General features: G+C 46.7%; 1 protein-coding gene across 4 annotated transcripts in view; it reads right to left on the reverse strand.

Annotated features, from left to right (window-relative positions):
* The window catches only part of GMEB2 (glucocorticoid modulatory element binding protein 2), a 37233-nt gene extending 20897 nt beyond the window's left edge, over positions 1-16336 (reverse strand). For 2 of the 4 annotated variants that reach the window (XM_081323777.1, XM_081323775.1), the window contains exons 1-2: positions 16195-16336; positions 8160-8322 (exon numbers count right to left, since the gene is read on the reverse strand). In XM_081323777.1, the coding sequence (XP_081179903.1) occupies positions 8160-8290 (131 nt within the window). In that variant the 5' untranslated portion in view covers positions 8291-8322; positions 16195-16336. Of the gene's footprint in view, positions 1-8159; positions 8323-15375; positions 15836-16194 lie in introns of those variants that run through there. The other 2 variants (XM_081323776.1, XM_081323778.1) reach the window with 2 other exon arrangements.
* Positions 16337-17385: the final 1049 nt, after the last annotated feature.

Here is a 17385-nt window from a genome sequence, read left to right on the forward strand (position 1 = left end):
ATAGTAAAAAAATAGTAAAAAACAAATGAAACCCCAAGAGCTATCAGGCCAGGCCGGACTGCTGGAACAGGTAAGTTTTTAAGTCGCGCCGGAAGGTGCGAAGGTCGGGGGCCATCCGAGATGGGCAGCGTTAGCAATTTAGTAAATAAATAAATGTGATTAGCAGGCCTCGTCCGATCGTTTAAATCCTTCCGTATTTCCTGAAGTGGGACTGTGAAAAGTAAGCAAGGGATCTGCCGGTTTTAAACTATTTTAAAGGAAAGGAAAGGAAAGATACAGGCCACATAAGGCTAAAAGAATCTGGGGCAGCAGTTCTGGGAAAGACGTTGTTAGCTTTTCTAGAAACTTCCATAATTCAGGGGCATAATTTCCAAGAAACGTATTTTCTTGCTGTGTAGTTTTAGCAAGAAATGGGGGGGGGGGGGAGGAAACAAAACAATGTAAGTAAATTGGAAACTGTCCCCACCGATTTAATTATTTATTCATTAGATTAGTCTGCCGCCCGTCTTGTCTGAAGGCGACTCTGGACAGCTTACAAACATTTACAAACCGGTACCAGGTAGTCCTCAATTTACAACCGTTCATTTAATGACCGTTCAAAGTTAGCACTGGGAAAAAAAAAGAGTGACTTGTGACTTCTTTTTCACGCTTGCGACCGTTGCGGCATCCTCCAGGGTCATGTGGTCAAAATTCCAATGTTTGGCAACTGGTTCATTATCTGTGACGGTTGCACCATCCGGATGTGTGTGTCATGTGAACCCTCTGAATTATGATCACGTGACTATGAGGATGCTACAACTATTGTTAAGTGTGAAAAACGGCCACAAGTCACTTTTTTCGCGCGGGGGGGGGGAAGGTTGTAAATTCGGTCCTTAAATGAGTGGTTGTAAGTCACGAACTACATATAGTAACGATGTCAACGCTGCTAACATCGGATGTTTTACTCTTAGAATTAGAGTCAGAATTAGCTGATACTTGGGGGGGGGGGAGAGGAGTTAGACAGACATAACAATATTGTAACAGTGTGAGAACCAAGGTTTTTTGAAATAAGAGATGGTAAGGACTGGAGAACAGGAGGGAAGCCTGCATTTCAAACTAATTGGAGAACATTATTTATGACTGTTAATTGGGGGAGGGAATTGTGCTTTGATACTATGTGCTCAGGGGAGGAGAATTGAGATTTTGGCTTTGCCTATGTACTGCGGATGCTCGAATAAAGATTCTTTAAGGTAAACAACGCCTCGAAGTTCTTTGAAGAGTTTCATCTGTCGGAACCATGACACAAACTGTTGTAAGTCGAGGACTACCTGTAAATAAACACCAGTACGTAGGATACTCCAGAGCTAAAAGCTCCTGGCTTCTAAAAATGAATGGGTAGATTGGGCAGACAGCTGCGTCCTTAATCAAGGGGATAAATGGGGAACTCATCAAATCTGCAGATGACACCAAGCTGGTAGGAATAGCCAATACTCCAGAGAACAGGCTTAAGATACAGGAGGATCTGGACAGACTTGAACACTGGGCGCTATCTAACAAAATGACAAAATTCAGTGCATTTAGGCCAGAAAAACCGAATGTACAGGTATAGTATAGGTGGTTCCTGGCTCAATATTAGTAACTGTGAGAGGGATCTCAGTCCTAGTGGATGATCACTTAAACAGTAGCCAGCTGTGTGCTGCAGCTGCCAAAAAAGCCAACACAGTGCTAGGCTGCATTAACAGAAGGATAGAAATCAAGATCACGTGAAGTGTTAATACCACTTTACAAGGCCTTGGTAAGGCCACACCTGGAATCCTGCATCCAGTTTTGGTCACCATGATGTAAAAAAGATGTTGAGATTCTAGAAAGAGTACAGAGAAGAGCAACAAAGATGATTAGGGGACTGGAGGCTAAACCATATAATGAACGGTTGCTGGAATTGGGGATGTCTAGTTTAACGAAGAGAAGGACGAGGGGTGACATGATAGCAGTCTTCCAATATCTCAGGGGCTGCCCCAAAGAAGAGGGAGTCAAGCTATTCTCCAAAGCGCCCGAAGGCAGGACAAGAAGCAACAGGTGGAAACTCATCAAGGAGAGGAGCAACCTGGAACTAAGGAGAAACTTCCTGACAGTTAGAACAATTAGCCAGTGGAACAACCTGCCTCCAGAAGCGGTGAATGCTCCATCACTGGAAGTTTTTAAGGAGACTGGACAGCCATTTGTCCGAAATGATATAGGGTTTCCTGCCTGAGCAGGGGGTTGGACTAGATGACCTCCAAGGTCTCTTCCAACTTTATTATCATCACCTGGCTACATAAAGAGAAAACCTGACATTAATCGCAGCGGCACCATCTTCCCCATAGTGTCTGCTAACTGCAGATTACAGCACAATCGTCCTGTTACGTGACGCAAACATACATTGTCTGCCAAAGTCACCCACCATTTCTTGGCCAGGACAACATCTCAGATTTATTACAAGAGCACAGTGAGCGCACTCAGGCTGTCAACCAGGGCTCAAGCGTATCCATTCTCGCTCTCCGCTACCAGTCAAACAGGTCTTGAACCCACAGGAGGAAGGTGTGGCATTTCCCAAATATTTTAAGATGACGCTAGTGAAGATGAAAGCAAAATGTTTCCTTTAGGCTTTCTGGCAGCGCATTGCATAGGGACCATCTCAGAAATAAACCTTGCCAAACTCGAGGTGGGTGGGATGTAATTGCAGTGTTTGGGATGCTTTATTAAGCGTGTACATTAAAGGCTGCCTGGAATCCATTTAGTCTGCCTATCTGCTCATTTTTTCACCCCTGTATGGCAGGCTTGGGGGGAAGTCAGCTGCAATTTTCAGCAACGGCCACAAACTTTACCACCACAAACTTTACAACTTCTTTTTAAAAGAGATTAAGTTCCAAAGGGTTGTTTGTTTGTTTGTTTGTTTGTTTTGTAAAAGCTATTTTATTTTTTAGGGACGTGGTGGCTCAGTGGGTTAGGATGCTGAGCTTGTCGATCAGGTCGGCAGTTTGGCGGGTCGAATCCTGAGTGCCGCGTAACAGAGTGAGCGCCTGTTACTCATCCCAGCTTCCGCCAACCTAGCAGTTCGAAAGCACGTAAAAAATGCAAGTAGAAAAATAGGGACCACTCCGGTGGGAAGGTAACAGCGTTCCGTGCGCCTTTGGCGTCTAGTCATGCCGGCCACATGACCACGGAGACGTCCTCGGACAAGCGCTGGCTCTTCGGCTTTGAAACGGAGATGAGCACCGGCCCCTAGAGTCAGACACGACTAGCACGCATGTGCAGGGGAACCTTTACCTTTTACTATTTTATTTTTATGTATTCCTATCCTCCCTTTTTTTTTACAAATAACTCAAAGCGGTGAATATACAGCATCCAACATACGTTCCTGCTCCTATTTTTCCTCCCACAACAACCCTGTGAGGTGGGTCGGTCTGAGAGTGACTGAGCCAAGGTCATCCAGTCGGTTTTCAGTTCTAAAGGCGAAACGAGAACTCCCCATCTCCTGGTGACTGATCCAAAGTCACCCAAGTGGCTTTCGGGCCTAAGGCGGGATTAGAAGGGACCGTCTCCTGCTGATTGGGCACCCAGCCAGCTTTCCTGCCTAAGGCAGGACTAGAACTCAACATCTCCTGGTGATTGGCTCAATCACCCAACTGGCTTTCGTGCCTAAGGTGGGACTAGAACTCAGAGTCTCTGAGTGATTGGCCCAAAGCCACCCAGCCGCCCTGCATGCCTAAAGCAGGGCTAAAACTCCACCTCCTTCTTTCTAGCTTGGGGCCTTAACCACTAGACCAGGGGTAGGCAACCTTGGCTCTTTTATGACTCATGGACTTCAACTCCCAGAATTCCTGAGCCAGCAAGCTGGCTCAGGAATTCTGGGAGTTGAAGTCCATGAGACATAAAAGAGCCAAGGTTGCCTACCCCTGCACTACTAGACTAAACGGAGTTTTAGCAAACCTGCCTGTTATTATTTTCAGCAAAGATTTGAAAACCTAAGATCCCCTGGTGCCTTGCATCAGCGTTAATTTATTGAAGCCAGTCGGAAAATCAGGATAAGTGTTTAAACACAGAGACCAGTTATACACAGGAAGCCATACTTATCTAATGATAAGCCCTACAGATTAGCCCCGACGTTTGTTTCTTTTTTTAGGGCCAGAAATATGGAATGCAGGGGGGGGGGGAAAAACATCGAGTGAAAGCAGAAAAGCTGAAGGGATCATGTATTCCTTTCTCATTTTTCTTTCGCCAGAGAGGTTCACAACACTTCTGTTTTTCTACCCAAAAAAAAGTGTTCTTCAGCTTGGGAAACCTGAGAGGTGGGTCATTAACTCAGAGAAGCCCACCTAACCCTTCTGCTGTATTAAACAGCTTTTGGTGTGAGCTGTTTCTATGACAAAATTCATGGGTGGCAGCACAGCTGATTTCTGCAAGGAAGTCACACTCAAAGAGGAGAGAATAATGACAAAGCAAGTCTTTATTTCAAGTCGCCTGCGTAAAAATCAAAGGAGAGAAAAGAAGAGAACAAAAAAGGAAAAAAAGGTAAAAAAAAGAAGGTAAAAGACTAACCGCATGGCACAGCCTGCCCATACATCAAAAACGTTTCAGAAGCCATTAAAATGCAGCTTCTGAGATCTGCAAGTGGGCATCGCAGGCTGCCCAGAGGCTACCATATGAGGACAAATTATGCACTCTACAGATCACTTGGAGGTGGGTAGACACTTCCAATGGAATCTACTGGATCCCCTGCATGGATTGCCCCTGTGATTATGTAGGATAAATAGGGAGGAAGCCAACCACCAGATTGCAAGAGTGGTCAGATGAGGAGACACGAACTCATTGGTAGCCTCACACTGCAATGAACAAGGGCACACATTTAATTTCGCAGTTATTAAGATTGTTGGCTGAGCAGGCACAAAAACAGCCAGGGAAATGATTGAAGCCTGGGAAACGGGGCCCTCGTCAGTCAACATGAGTGCTGATTTACCACCAGCCTATCAAGTACTTAGTAGGCAAGGGCTGGGCGGCACAAGGAAACGACAGCCAATCGCCAACCGTCAACACACCAATCAGCCAATAGGAAGCCACCACATAAACATGACTCACAGAACAGCCCAAAGCACGTATTCCAGTAGAGAGAAATTCCCTGAAGATGAGCTCCAACACGAGCTTGCAAGCTCAGTGACTGACACAAATTCGATCTTGCCTCATTATCCTGGGATGCGTATACAGTATTAGCCTTCGTTACAGTTTGGGTTCCTAAAATTGTTTTTGAGAAAAATGTTGCTAATCCAAATTTGAGAAATGATACTTGGATGATTACAATGAAGCAGTTATTTCAATTTTATATGCAGGTATATGTACGAGAAACTATTATAATGTTGTTTACTGTCATTTCCCCCCCCCTTTATTCTATAGAAAAGTAAGCTATGGAACCTCTGTCTCTGAGGGCCTTATTTTCCCACTGATGATTAACTATATTGGGAGGGTTTAAACTGTGGAGTTTTTAATGCTGTACACCAGGGGTCCCCAACCCACGGTCCGTGGACCAGTACCGGGCTCCGTGCGGCATGCCAGCAACCAGGCCGCACAAACAAGCAAAGCCCCATCCGTGGGATGCAGGCAGCACATGATACCACGCCCCCTCGTCCGTGGAAAAACCTCTCTCCACAGAACCGGTCCCTGGTACCCAAAAGGTTGGGGACCTCTGCTGTACACTGCCCAGAGTCACTGTACGTGAGTTAGGTGGCTATATAAATTTAATAAATTAATAAACTACATCATTTATTAATTCTAACCTCTTTTATGTGAATTCCTACATTCCAGAGATAGGAATAGAAAATGTGCAGCAGCTGAAGGGTGTACCAAGGTAGGAGGGGAGGTGGAGGTGTCCACTCAAATGCAGGCAATAAAAGGGTGGTGCTGAAGAGAGTACGAGGCTAGACCCTGGACCCGGCTGTTTTAAATAACTATCGTCCAGCCTCCAACCTTCGCTTTCTGGCGAAGGTTGTTGAGAGTGTGGTGGCGCATCAGCTTCCTCTGTTCCTGGAGGAAACTGATTATCTGGACCCGTACCCATCGGGTTTCAGGCCCGGACACAGCACGGAGATGGCATTGGTCGCGCTGGTGAATGATCTCTGGCGGGCTCGGGACAGGGGTTGTTCCTCTGTCCTAGTCCTATTAGATCTCTCAGCGGCTTTCGATATCATCGACCATGGTATCCTACTGCGGCGTCTCAGGGGGTTGGGAGTGGGAGGCACCGTTTTACGGTGGTTCTCCTCCTATCTCCTGGGCCGCTCGCAGTCGGTGTTGACGGGAGGGCAGAGATCCACCCCGAGGCCTCTTGTTTGTGGAGTTCCTCAGGGGTCGGTTCTCTCGCCCCTCCTGTTCAACATCTATATGAAGCCGCTGGGTGAGAGATCATTCGTGGTTTCGGGGTGGGGTATCATCAGTACGCTGATGATACCCAACTTTTTATTTCCACCCCGGACCAACCCAGCGATGCCCTTGCTGTGATGTCCCGTTGCCTGGAGGCGGTCCAGGTCTGGATGGGGAGAAACAGGCTTCGTCTCAATCCTGCCAAGACTGAGTGGCTGTGCATATCGGCATCTCGGGTTAACCAGACCATTCCACCTTTAACGATGGGGGGTGAGGTGTTATCCCCCGTTGATAGGGCTCGCAACTTGGGCGTCCTCCTTGACTCCCGGCTCAATTTTGAAGACCATATAGGAGCTGTGACCAGGGGGGCTTTTGCCCAGGTTCGCCTGGTGCGCCAGTTGCGACCCTATCTGGACCGAGATGCCCTACGCACAGTCACTCATGCGCTCGTGACCTCCCGTTTAGACTACTGCAACGCTCTCTACATGGGGCTGCCCTTGAGGACCACTCGGAGGCTTCAGCTGGTGCAGAATGCAGCCGCACGAGTTGTGATGGGGGTTTCCCGATACTCCCATGTAACACCTCTCCTCCGCGAGCTGCATTGGCTTCCAGTTGCCCTCCGGGTAAGATTCAAGGTGCTGGTAATGAGCTATAAAGCCCTAAATGGCTTGGGTCCGGGATATCTGAGGCAACACCTGCTGCCAGCATCAAGTTCCCTTCGTCCAGTGCGCTCCCACAGGGAGGGTCTTCTCAGGGTGCCGCCGGTAAAAGATTGCCGGCGGGTAACGCCCAGGGGGAGGGCCTTCTCAGTGGGTGCGCCTGCCCTCTGGAACCAGCTGCCCGTAGAGTTGAGGACTGCTCCCGACCTCCGTTCATTCCGCCGGGACCTGAAGACCTGGCTCTTCGAGCTCTCTGGCCCAGGCTGAGAATTTTAATTTTAATTTTAATTGGGGTTTTTACTCTTTCAGGGACTGTTATAATCTTTTTAATTGTTTTTAATTTTTGTATTTCTTGTTTTAATTCCCTGTAAACCGCCCTGAGTCCTTTGGGAAAGGGCGGTATACAAATCCAATTAAATAAATAAATAAATAGACGTTGGCTTGGGGACAGGTTGCTGCTGCCCGTGTGCCAATCAGCTGTTTGTGTGTCAATCACTGGTAGCATAGCAGCAATGGAGGAAAAAATGTGCACCTTCAAGACAGTTTTGATCCCCAGTGACTGACCATGACTTTACTTATATTTTTAGAATTGTCTTGAACTTGTCTTCTTCTTCCTAGCGTTGAGAGCTACTGGCCCAAGGTCATCCAGCTGGCTTCATGGCCAAGGCGGAACTAGAATTCACCATCTCCTGGTGATTGGCCCAAAATCTCCCATCTGGCTTTTGTCCCTAAGGCAGGACTAGAACTCACTGTCTCCTGGTGATCGGCCCAAAGTCACCCAGAGAGCTTTCAGGCCCAAGGCAAAACTGGAATTCACCATCTCCTGGTGATTGGCCCAAAATCTCCCAGCTGGCATTTGTCCCTAAGGCAGGACTAGAACTCACCGTCTCCTGGTGATTGACCCAAAGTCACCCAGAGAGCTTTCAGGCCCAAGGCAGGACTAGAATTCAGTCTCCTAGCTTCTAATCTGATGTCTTAACCACTACCCCAAATTGGATCTCAACAATGAAGGAAGGGTGTGTGCGCTAAAAGAGGACCTGCCCCAGGTGTCAAATATTCTTGGTACACCACTGGAATAGCTACAGTTTTGAATGTATCCATCATACCAGCTAAATAGCTCATCTTTTTACTCACCCATGCTGGGACAAATTGGTGGTAACTAGGACGGTCTTCACTTCCTCCACACTGCTGCCATCAACCACACTATCTGGAGTTGTTACCACCACAACTTCCTCCATGTGCATGCTCATATCTTGCGTCGCCATCGTTAAGGAGGCCCCTTTAGACCTCTTTTATCCTGTTGAAGGATAACAAAGTGAAGGAGTTACCACTCTACTCATCTACTCTGAATGCATTTCATCATTTCCAACCAGGATCAGGGACATCTTGTACGGTAGCATATAATTTCCACAAGCCATTACAACGGATGTGAGAGCACATCTCTTCGCTGTCATCAAAATTCGTTCTGAAGCTAGCACCCTTCTAGATGTACTGAGATCACAACTTCTTGAATTTCCAGAAAAACACACATTTATAAACATTTTAGCAATAGCAACAACACTTAGACGTATATACCCCTTCGTAGTGCTTTACAGCCCTCTCTAAGCGGTTTACAGAGACAGCCTGTTGCCCCCAACAATCTGGGTCCTCATTTTACCGACATCAGAAGGATAGAAGGCTGAGTCAAACTTGAGCTGGCCAGGATCGAATTCCAGGCTGTGGGCAGAGTTAGCCTGCAATGCTGCATTCTAACCACTGCAGTACCAAGATAGATAGATAGATAGATAGATAGATAGATAGATAGATAGATAGATAGATAGATAGATAGATAGATAGATAGATAGATAGATAGATAGATAGATAGAGATAGAGAGATATAGACAGACAGACAGACAGCTGGATAGGTGGATAGCACTTAGATTTATATACCACTTCACAGTGCTTTGTAGCCCTCTATAAGCGCTTTATAGAGTCAGCTTCTTGCCCCCAACAATCTGGGTCATTTTACTGACCTCAGAAGGATGGAAGGCCGAGTCAACCTTGAGCTGGTGACACTTGAACTGCCAAACTGCTGGCAGTCAGGAGTCAGCAAAAGTAGACCGCAGTACTGCATTCTAACCACTGCACCACCATTTTAGTTATTCTTATGCATGCAGTTGTACTGCACTCCTGTTTTTAGGTGATCCCCAAGTTCTCCAGTTCCTGTCAAGAAATGTCTCCATTACAGGTTGTCCTCGATTTACAAGCATATGCTCAGTGACTGTTCAAAATTACGACGACACAGGGGGAAAAAATGACTAATGAGGCTTTCTTCACACTGATGAGTGTCGCAGCATCGTTACAGTCATCTAATCAAAATGCAGACGGTTGGCAACTAGCGAGCATTTGTGACAAGTTGCCCCATCCCGGGGGGGTCACGTGATCATCGTTTGTAACCTTCCTAGCCGGCTTCCGACAAGCCAAGTGGGAAGAAACCAGATTCAATTAACGACCGCACGATTCACTTAGCGACTGCAGCGACTTGCTTAGCCCCTGCGGCAAAAAGGTTGTAGAATGGAGCAAAACTCACTTAACCGTCTTGCTTAGCAACTGAATTCTGGGTAATAAGCCGAGGACTACCTGCATTCACTAGTGAGAAAAACAGGGTTGTCAATTTACACTTTGTGGAGAAAAAAATTAAGACCACTTATCTACTCCGTTTGGCAAAAAACCTACTTTTTTTTGCAATGTGAGCCAAAGAGATTGTGTTATGACACAAGTGACATCTGAAGGCCCAATAAATGGACTACAGTCTGGTGCCTCATAACTCTGTTCCTATAGTTTTAGCTGAGGTATTTTTGCAGTTTGCAAATCAGGGTTTTATGTCTTTTTATATATACATAATATTTTATTATTTTTCCAATTCTACATTCGAGTATTTAAAAAGCAACGTGGTGATTGGGTTAATCAAGCTACTACAGTTCTAGTTATATCAACTCAATGAAGACATCCTTATTATATTTAGCAATATTTTTTTTAGCTTATACATATCTTAATTACATTCAATCTTCATAAACAATCCATATCCTGTTATTGATTTTTACATATTTTTTTTAACTTCTCATCAATATTCCAATTTAACCTTTGATCATCCATAATTTTCGGACTTCGGGTAACCAAGATTTCCCTTATCTCACTTATAATAACAAATTATAATGTCCAAAATACACATTTTATCTATTTAAATTTAATCCTTGTTCTATTTCCTAAAAGCTTTATGTCTTTGTATGCTGTGCCAGCACAGCGATTTGAGGTTAATTAAACAAATCAGAGTGAAACAAATCATGCCTAGCACTAAAATAAAGGAAACCAAATCAGGAAAATTAGTGAAGCTTGAAAAAACAACAAAACACTCGACCTGATCAGTGAAGTGAATAAATTCTTCAGAGAATCTTTTTTGCAGGTAGAGCATCCCAGCATATGCAGGCACGGAAGGAAATGGGTTTTTATCCCAAGCACTGCAGGCACCTCAGATAACCGCCACTTCATTTCATTACAGTCTTATTTAATTAAGAATCCTTCACAGGTAATTTCACAGGAAAAGGACAGTGACTGGAGCTACGCATTTTACTAAGCCGTAAGAATATTGGCCTGAGTGGACTTTACTGTAATGTGTAATCCCAGCCCGAGGCACATGAGAAATGTTTTTGTAGCTCTGAGACAAAAAAAAAAACAACACCTTTCGAATAGGAAAAATGGCGATTTCCAGAAATGCGACAAAACATTTGCAACCTAAATTGATCAGAAGTGTGAAAAATGGTCACTTTTTCCCCGTGGTGGTGTAACTTGTAACTTTGAACGGTCGCTAAGTGAACTGTTGCAAGTCAAGGAGTACCTCAACGAACTGCAGGGTTTTATTCTTGTTGCCCCTTTGCATCACTTCCATTGGTTACTCCCTTAAAAGGACAACCTTACTGACGTCGTTATTCTCAAGTTTTCAAATGCAAGATTTAACGTTAATATTTAATAATAATTTAACAACGCAAGACTTGGAGTATTTCAACGTTAAGCAGCCACTGCTTATACAAAAGCTACTGTAATACCCAGGGCTAATGAACTGACTGATAATTTTCATTTGCTCGGACCCTATTTTTGCTACAGTTATCTTACTCTCCCATTTGTTTCTTCTTGCTCTTCTAGTTCGTTATCCCGAAAAATGGTGACTTTTTTTAAAAAAAATGGGTGCAACAAAGCACAATTACTACTCTTGTCCCACATTCAATAGTGAAGGCCACCTAGGGAAACACAATCACATCCCTGAACGTATCGGGAATGGAGGAATGCAGAAGAGTTTTGTGTTTTTAAAGTTACGTAAGATTTTTTTTAAAAAAAAAAGTACACGTAAATGCAGCTACATGGGAACGGGTTCTTACGAGTAGTATCCTTGCCTTCAACTGCCTGAAAGTTTTGTTAAGTCAGGGGTAGGCAACCTCGGCTCTTTTATGACTCCTGGACTTCAACTCCCAGAATTCCTGAGCCAGCCATGCTGAGGGGAAAGGGAGAGGTTTCCAAGCTGAGCCAGGCTGGCTCAGGAATTCTGGGAGTTGAAGTCCAGGAGTCATAAAAGAGCCGAGGTTGCCTACCCCTGAGGTAATGCTTAACTAATACACTGAAATGGCCTAGATCAGGGCTAGGCAACCTTGGCTCTTTTATGACTCCTGGACTTCAACTCCCAGAATTCCTGAGCCAGCCATGCTGAGGGGAAAGGGAGAGGTTTCCAAGCTGAGCCATGCTGGCTCAGGAATTCTGGGAGTTGAAGTCCACCAGTCACAAAGGGGCCATAGTTCCCCCATGCTGGCTCACGAATTCTGGGAGTTAAAGTCCACCAGTCATGAAGGGGCCATAGTTCCCCCATGCTGGCTCAGGAATTCTGGGAGTTGAAGTCCACGAGTCATGAAGGGGCCATAGTTCCCCCATGCTTGCTCAGGAATTCTGGGAGTTGAAGTCCAGTAGTCATGAACGGGCCATAGTTTTCCCCATGCTGGCTCAGGAATTCTGGGAGTTGAAGTCCAGGAGTCATAAAAGAGCTAAGGTTGCCTACCCCTGTGTTAAGTCTTCTGGCCTTTTGGAAGAGTTTGAAAACCTAGGCCTGTCAACTCGCATGGGGCTGAGAGAGAAACGGACAAGCAATTGAGAATATCTGTAACTCACGGGCCTAGGCTAAGGGGGTCCTTGGTGCTCTGGGCTTAGTGGTTTTCTTGCAAACGTTTCCTTACCAAACTAGGTAACGTCATCAGTGCTAGAAGGGAATGGGATTTGTAGAGAGATTGAGGAGGACTGTGGGGTCTTTGGTCCTCTCTGGGCTTGTTTTCTTGCAGACGTTTCATTACCGAACTAGGTAACATCATCAGTGTTGGAACACAAGCTTTTGAGTTGGTTAATGCCTTGAAGAGGCTTCTTCCTGGTTTCTTCACTTTTATTATTCCACCCTTAGTGATCTCCTTTTGCTAAGATACAATATTTTAGACGTTTTTTGTTTGCAGTGATACACTGCCCAGAGTTACTCTGTGAATGAGATGGGCGGTCACTAAATTTGACCAATCAATAAAATAAAAATAAATAACTGAAAAAAAACAAGCAGAGCTCTGAGCGTGCCAACAGCGGTCTCCCAACGTGCTAAGCCTAAATGATGGCTTACGTGCCAACTTCTCTTTATGTTGTTTTTACCTTTTACCTTAGTTGTCGGTTGTTTTACTGCTTATGCGTTTCGAGTCTTATTATATGCGCTGCCCAGTCACTGCGTGAGATGGGCAGCTACACAAATGTGATTAAATAAACGTCAATATACCATTCCAACTCAATAGATAAAATGGGGGGGGGGGGTTTCTCATAAAGTCTTACTTTTTTTTAAAAAGGCATAGCACTTTGTGTGAGCAAAAGAGCCACCGCACAAGGCAGAATAACACTGCAAATGCTGAATGCAAAACAAGGTGTTTTGACCATTTCTGGCAGAACCGTCTTCAGAAGATACTTCCAGCAAATCCTACGCATGCAACCCTCGAGCTAAAACCACTTATTTAGTGACCATTCAAACTTACGGCACTGAAAGGATGACTTAGGAGGTACAACCTTCGTAGCATCCCCGTGATCATGTGATCAGAATTCAGGCACTAAGCAACCTATATATAATTACAATAATTGCAGCATCTCAGGGTGATGTGATCACCATTTAAAACCTTCCTACTGCCTTCCTACAAGCAAGGTCAATGGGAGAAGCTGGATTCACTTAACAACTAGGATTCACTTAGCGACCATGGCAAAAAGGTCATAAAATGTGGCATGACTCACTTAACAATCACCTTGCTTAGCAATGGAAATTCTGGTCAGCTGTGGTCGTAAGTTGAGCACTAACTATCCTTGGATGTCCCATTTGATCTTACTCCCCAAACATTCACAGGACTGTGGGAGGAGAAACTTGCTCCCAAGTGGAGGCATAAACCTTGGGGAACTCTACAGAAATCTATCTATCTATCTACCTATATATAGATATAGATATAGATATAGATATAGATATAGATATATATAGATATAGATATAGATATATAGATATATAGATATGATAGATACAGATAGATATATATAGATACAGATATACACACACATACAGATATACATATACAGATATATACCTATATAGATATATCTATCTATATAGATTATATATAGATCTCATATATACATATATACATATACATATATATAGGTCTAGAGTCTCGGGTTTCTTCCCGCGGGAAGAAACCCGAGACTCTAGACCTACACATACAGACACCCGCGAGAATCTACGAAAACAAATACATACATATACATACATACATACATACATATATATACACACACACATACACACACACACACACACACACACACATGGGACACGGTGGCTCAGTGGGTTAGGACGCTGAGCTTGTCGCTCAGAAGGTCGGCAGTTTGGCGGGTCGAATCCCGAGTGCCGTATAACAGAGTGAGCGCCTGTTACTCATCCCAGCTTCTGCCAACCTAGCAGTTCGAAAGCACGTAAAAATGCAAGTAGAAAAATAGGGACCACTACGGTGGGAAGGTAACAGCGTTCCGTGCGCCTTTGGCGTCTAGTCATGCCAGCGAGACGTCCTCGGACAAGCGCTGGCTCTTCAGCTTTGAAACTGAGATGAGCACCGGCCCCTAGAGTCGGAAACGACTAGCACGCATGTGCGGGGGAACCTTTACCTTTTATTTATACACACACACAGAGATACAGACACATACAGATATATACACACATATATAGATATACATATACATATAGATATATATCTAATAGATATATCTATCTATCTATAGATAGATATAGATATTTGAAGTTAGTAAAAATAAAAACGATGAACTCCAGGATACAAGAGAAAATTCTTCTTTATTGCTGAGCTTTCGTCAACAAGCTGTTGACATCATCAGAGCAAGGGCTGAATGATAAGGGAGCCAGGTTGTTGTGGTTCTTCTCTTTGTAATAGATTTTTAAGAACAGAGATGGCTAGGTTTTGAGGGATAGAGGTGAACAAAGATACTACGTCAAATGAGATCATGAGATCACCCTTAATGCGTGTAATTTTTTTAGCAAATCTTCAGAGGATTTTACAGAGGTTGTAGAATTATCAACTAAGTGTTGATAAAGAAGAATTTTCTCTTCTATCCTGGAGTTCATGGTTTTTATTTTTACTAACTTCAAATGTCTACACCAGGGATTCCAGTTTTTAAATTTATTAAAGATAGAGAGAGAGAGAGAGAGAGAGAGAGAGAGAGAGAGGGAGAGACAGACAGACAGACATGAGTGTGTGTGTGTACGTACACATATATACACACATACACACATACATTATATATATAATTTCTGATCATAAATGCAGTTAAATTCTGTGATCTTTCTGCTGCTTTTTGTAAGCTCAGCTCGTAGGCCTGGCTAAACTTTCTGGAAATTGCTTCTGAATGCACAACACAAAAGTATGGTGAACAGAATCTTAAAACGGGTAGGGGGTAAATATACGGAGGGGGGGTGGGTTTCCAGATCCCAGAAAGGTAAATTTTGGGAGTTTGATGATTCACAACTGTGGCAATCATAAAAAGAGAGAAAATCTTGGTTCACTCCATTTTTTTTGGAGCTTGGCTGTATCTACTCTCAGCTGGGATTGTCAAATCGATGCTTCCATAGATTTTTTTGAGGGGTGGGGTGGGGGAAGAACCTTTCAAAGCTGCCCCAAACTGTGATATGACTGTATACAAATTTGATAAAATTAATAAAGCATTAATAATATCAGGAGCTTGGCTGTACCTCCTCTCTCACCTTGAATTGTCAAATTGATCTCTCTCTCTCTCTCTCTCAGCTTGCAGCTCAGCCATTCTTCCGCCCTTTGGGGGGCGGGGGACTCCTCCCCCCACTCCACGCCCCTGATGGGCTTTGTAGTCCTTCCCGCCGGAAAGGCCCCGCTTAAGTCAAGATCCAAGCCAGGAAAATCCCACCCAAAAAAAACACAAAAAACCAACGACCCCTTTTCTTTTAACGGCTCTTCTAAGCTCGGGTGCCGTCCCGTCCCTTCCACCACACGGGGACCCGCCAGACACCTCTCCCCGCGCACTCCCATCATCCCCAGCCGCGGCACCGCCGGGCTGTGGGACCCGGGGTGGGGTTGGGGGGTGGGCAGACACCTCCCATCCCATCAGGGGAAGAAGCGTCCCGGGGTCGGAGCGCCGGACTCCAAGGCCCATCCGCCGCCGCCGCCCCCACCCCCCACAGCAACCTCTGAGGCGGCGCGCGTGAGGGGGAGAAGGGGTGGGGGAGGGAAATAGAGTAGCCGGGCCGCGCGCACGCGCACTCCGCTCGCAGAGTCGAAAAGGGAGCGGTGGAGGGGGGGAAAGAGGCGCGCTCGCCTATGTGAGGCCGGGGAGGGGGAGGGGCCGAGGCGCCAGCGAGCGAGGGGGGGCGAGCGGGGGAGACGGCCGAGCGCGGCGCTCCGTCGTCGTCGTCGTCGCCGCCGTCCGCCCGTCGTTGCCGTAACGTCCTGACGCTCCGCAGGGATCCGCTGACAGGCAGGCAGGCAGGCAGGTCGGCCGGCCGGCTGGCTGACTGGCCGGCGTCACCACCCGGGAGCCCTGACTCGCTTACCTCAGCCGCGGTGGCCCGAGCTCAGGTTCCAGCGCCGGCGGGGAACGAAGGAAGGAGGGAGGGAGGAGGAGGAGGAAGAAGCCGAAGCGGCCGCCTCGGCGCCGTGTCTGAGGGGAGCTGCGGCGCGCGCGGCCTCTTCTCGCTGCTGCGCAGGCGCACTGCGCCCCTGCCGCCTTCTCCCTGCTGCGGCGCCGGGGCTGAGGCGAGGCGAGGGTGGGGGGGGGGAGGGAGGGAGGGAAGGGCTCCCACCCGCCGCGGGGCTTTTATTGGGGGAGAGCTGCCGGTCGCCTCCCCGCAGAACCGCCGCCGAGACTCCGCGGCGCATGCGCGGGGCGCCGAGAGGCTTCTTTTCCCCCGCCGCGCGCGCCCCCTGAGGGAAAAGCAGCCTCTCCCGGGTTTTTTTTTCTTTTCGGCTTCGGACTCCAACTCCCATCATCCCCTTATATCGCCGTTTAAAAAAAAGGAAAGGAAAGGAAAGAAGCGCCTCTGTAGAGTGGGGTTAGGTTTAGGGGCTGGTTAGGAGCTGGGAGTGGAGTGGAGACCACGAGGAGATGACAGGGCTGGGCACTCCCCTGAGGAGGAGGAGGAGCCGGAGGGGAAGAACATTCTGGTGGGAGGCAGAAGGTTGCCCTGAAAGTGACATTGTACGCCTGTTTTGTCAAAATCCTGCTCTTTTTGTTATTGGAAAACCATCCTTGGTTGAATGCAGGCTATACTCATGCTGGTTGCTTTATAGAGATGAATGACAGGGAGATGGGACTCCAGCCTCCATGTGCCTCCCTGAGGGAAAATAGCGTGTCCCGTTATGGGGCCTTCCTCCCCAGTTGCTTGGGGTTTGGACTCTTGATCCCATCATCCCCTGGCCATGCTGGCCGGGATGGGGCCTTCCTCCCCAGTTCCTTGGGGTTTGGACTCTTGATCCCATCATCCCCTGGCCATGCCGGCCGGGATGGGGCCTTCCTCCCCAGTTCCTTGGGGTTTGGACTCTTGATCCCATCATCCCCTGGCCATGCCGGCCGTGATGGGGCCTTCCTCCCCAGTTCCTTGGGGTTTGGACTCTAGATCCCATCATTCCCTGGCCATGCCGGCCGTTATGGGGCCTTCCTCCCCAGTTCCTTGGGGTTCGGACTCTTGATCCCATCATCCCCTGGCCATGCCGGCCGTGATGGGGCCTTCCTCCCCAGTTCCTTG

This window comes from Vipera berus (assembly GCF_964194415.1).
Source record: "Vipera berus genome assembly, chromosome: 3".
In the NCBI taxonomy this organism is placed as follows: domain Eukaryota; kingdom Metazoa; phylum Chordata; class Lepidosauria; order Squamata; family Viperidae; genus Vipera; species Vipera berus.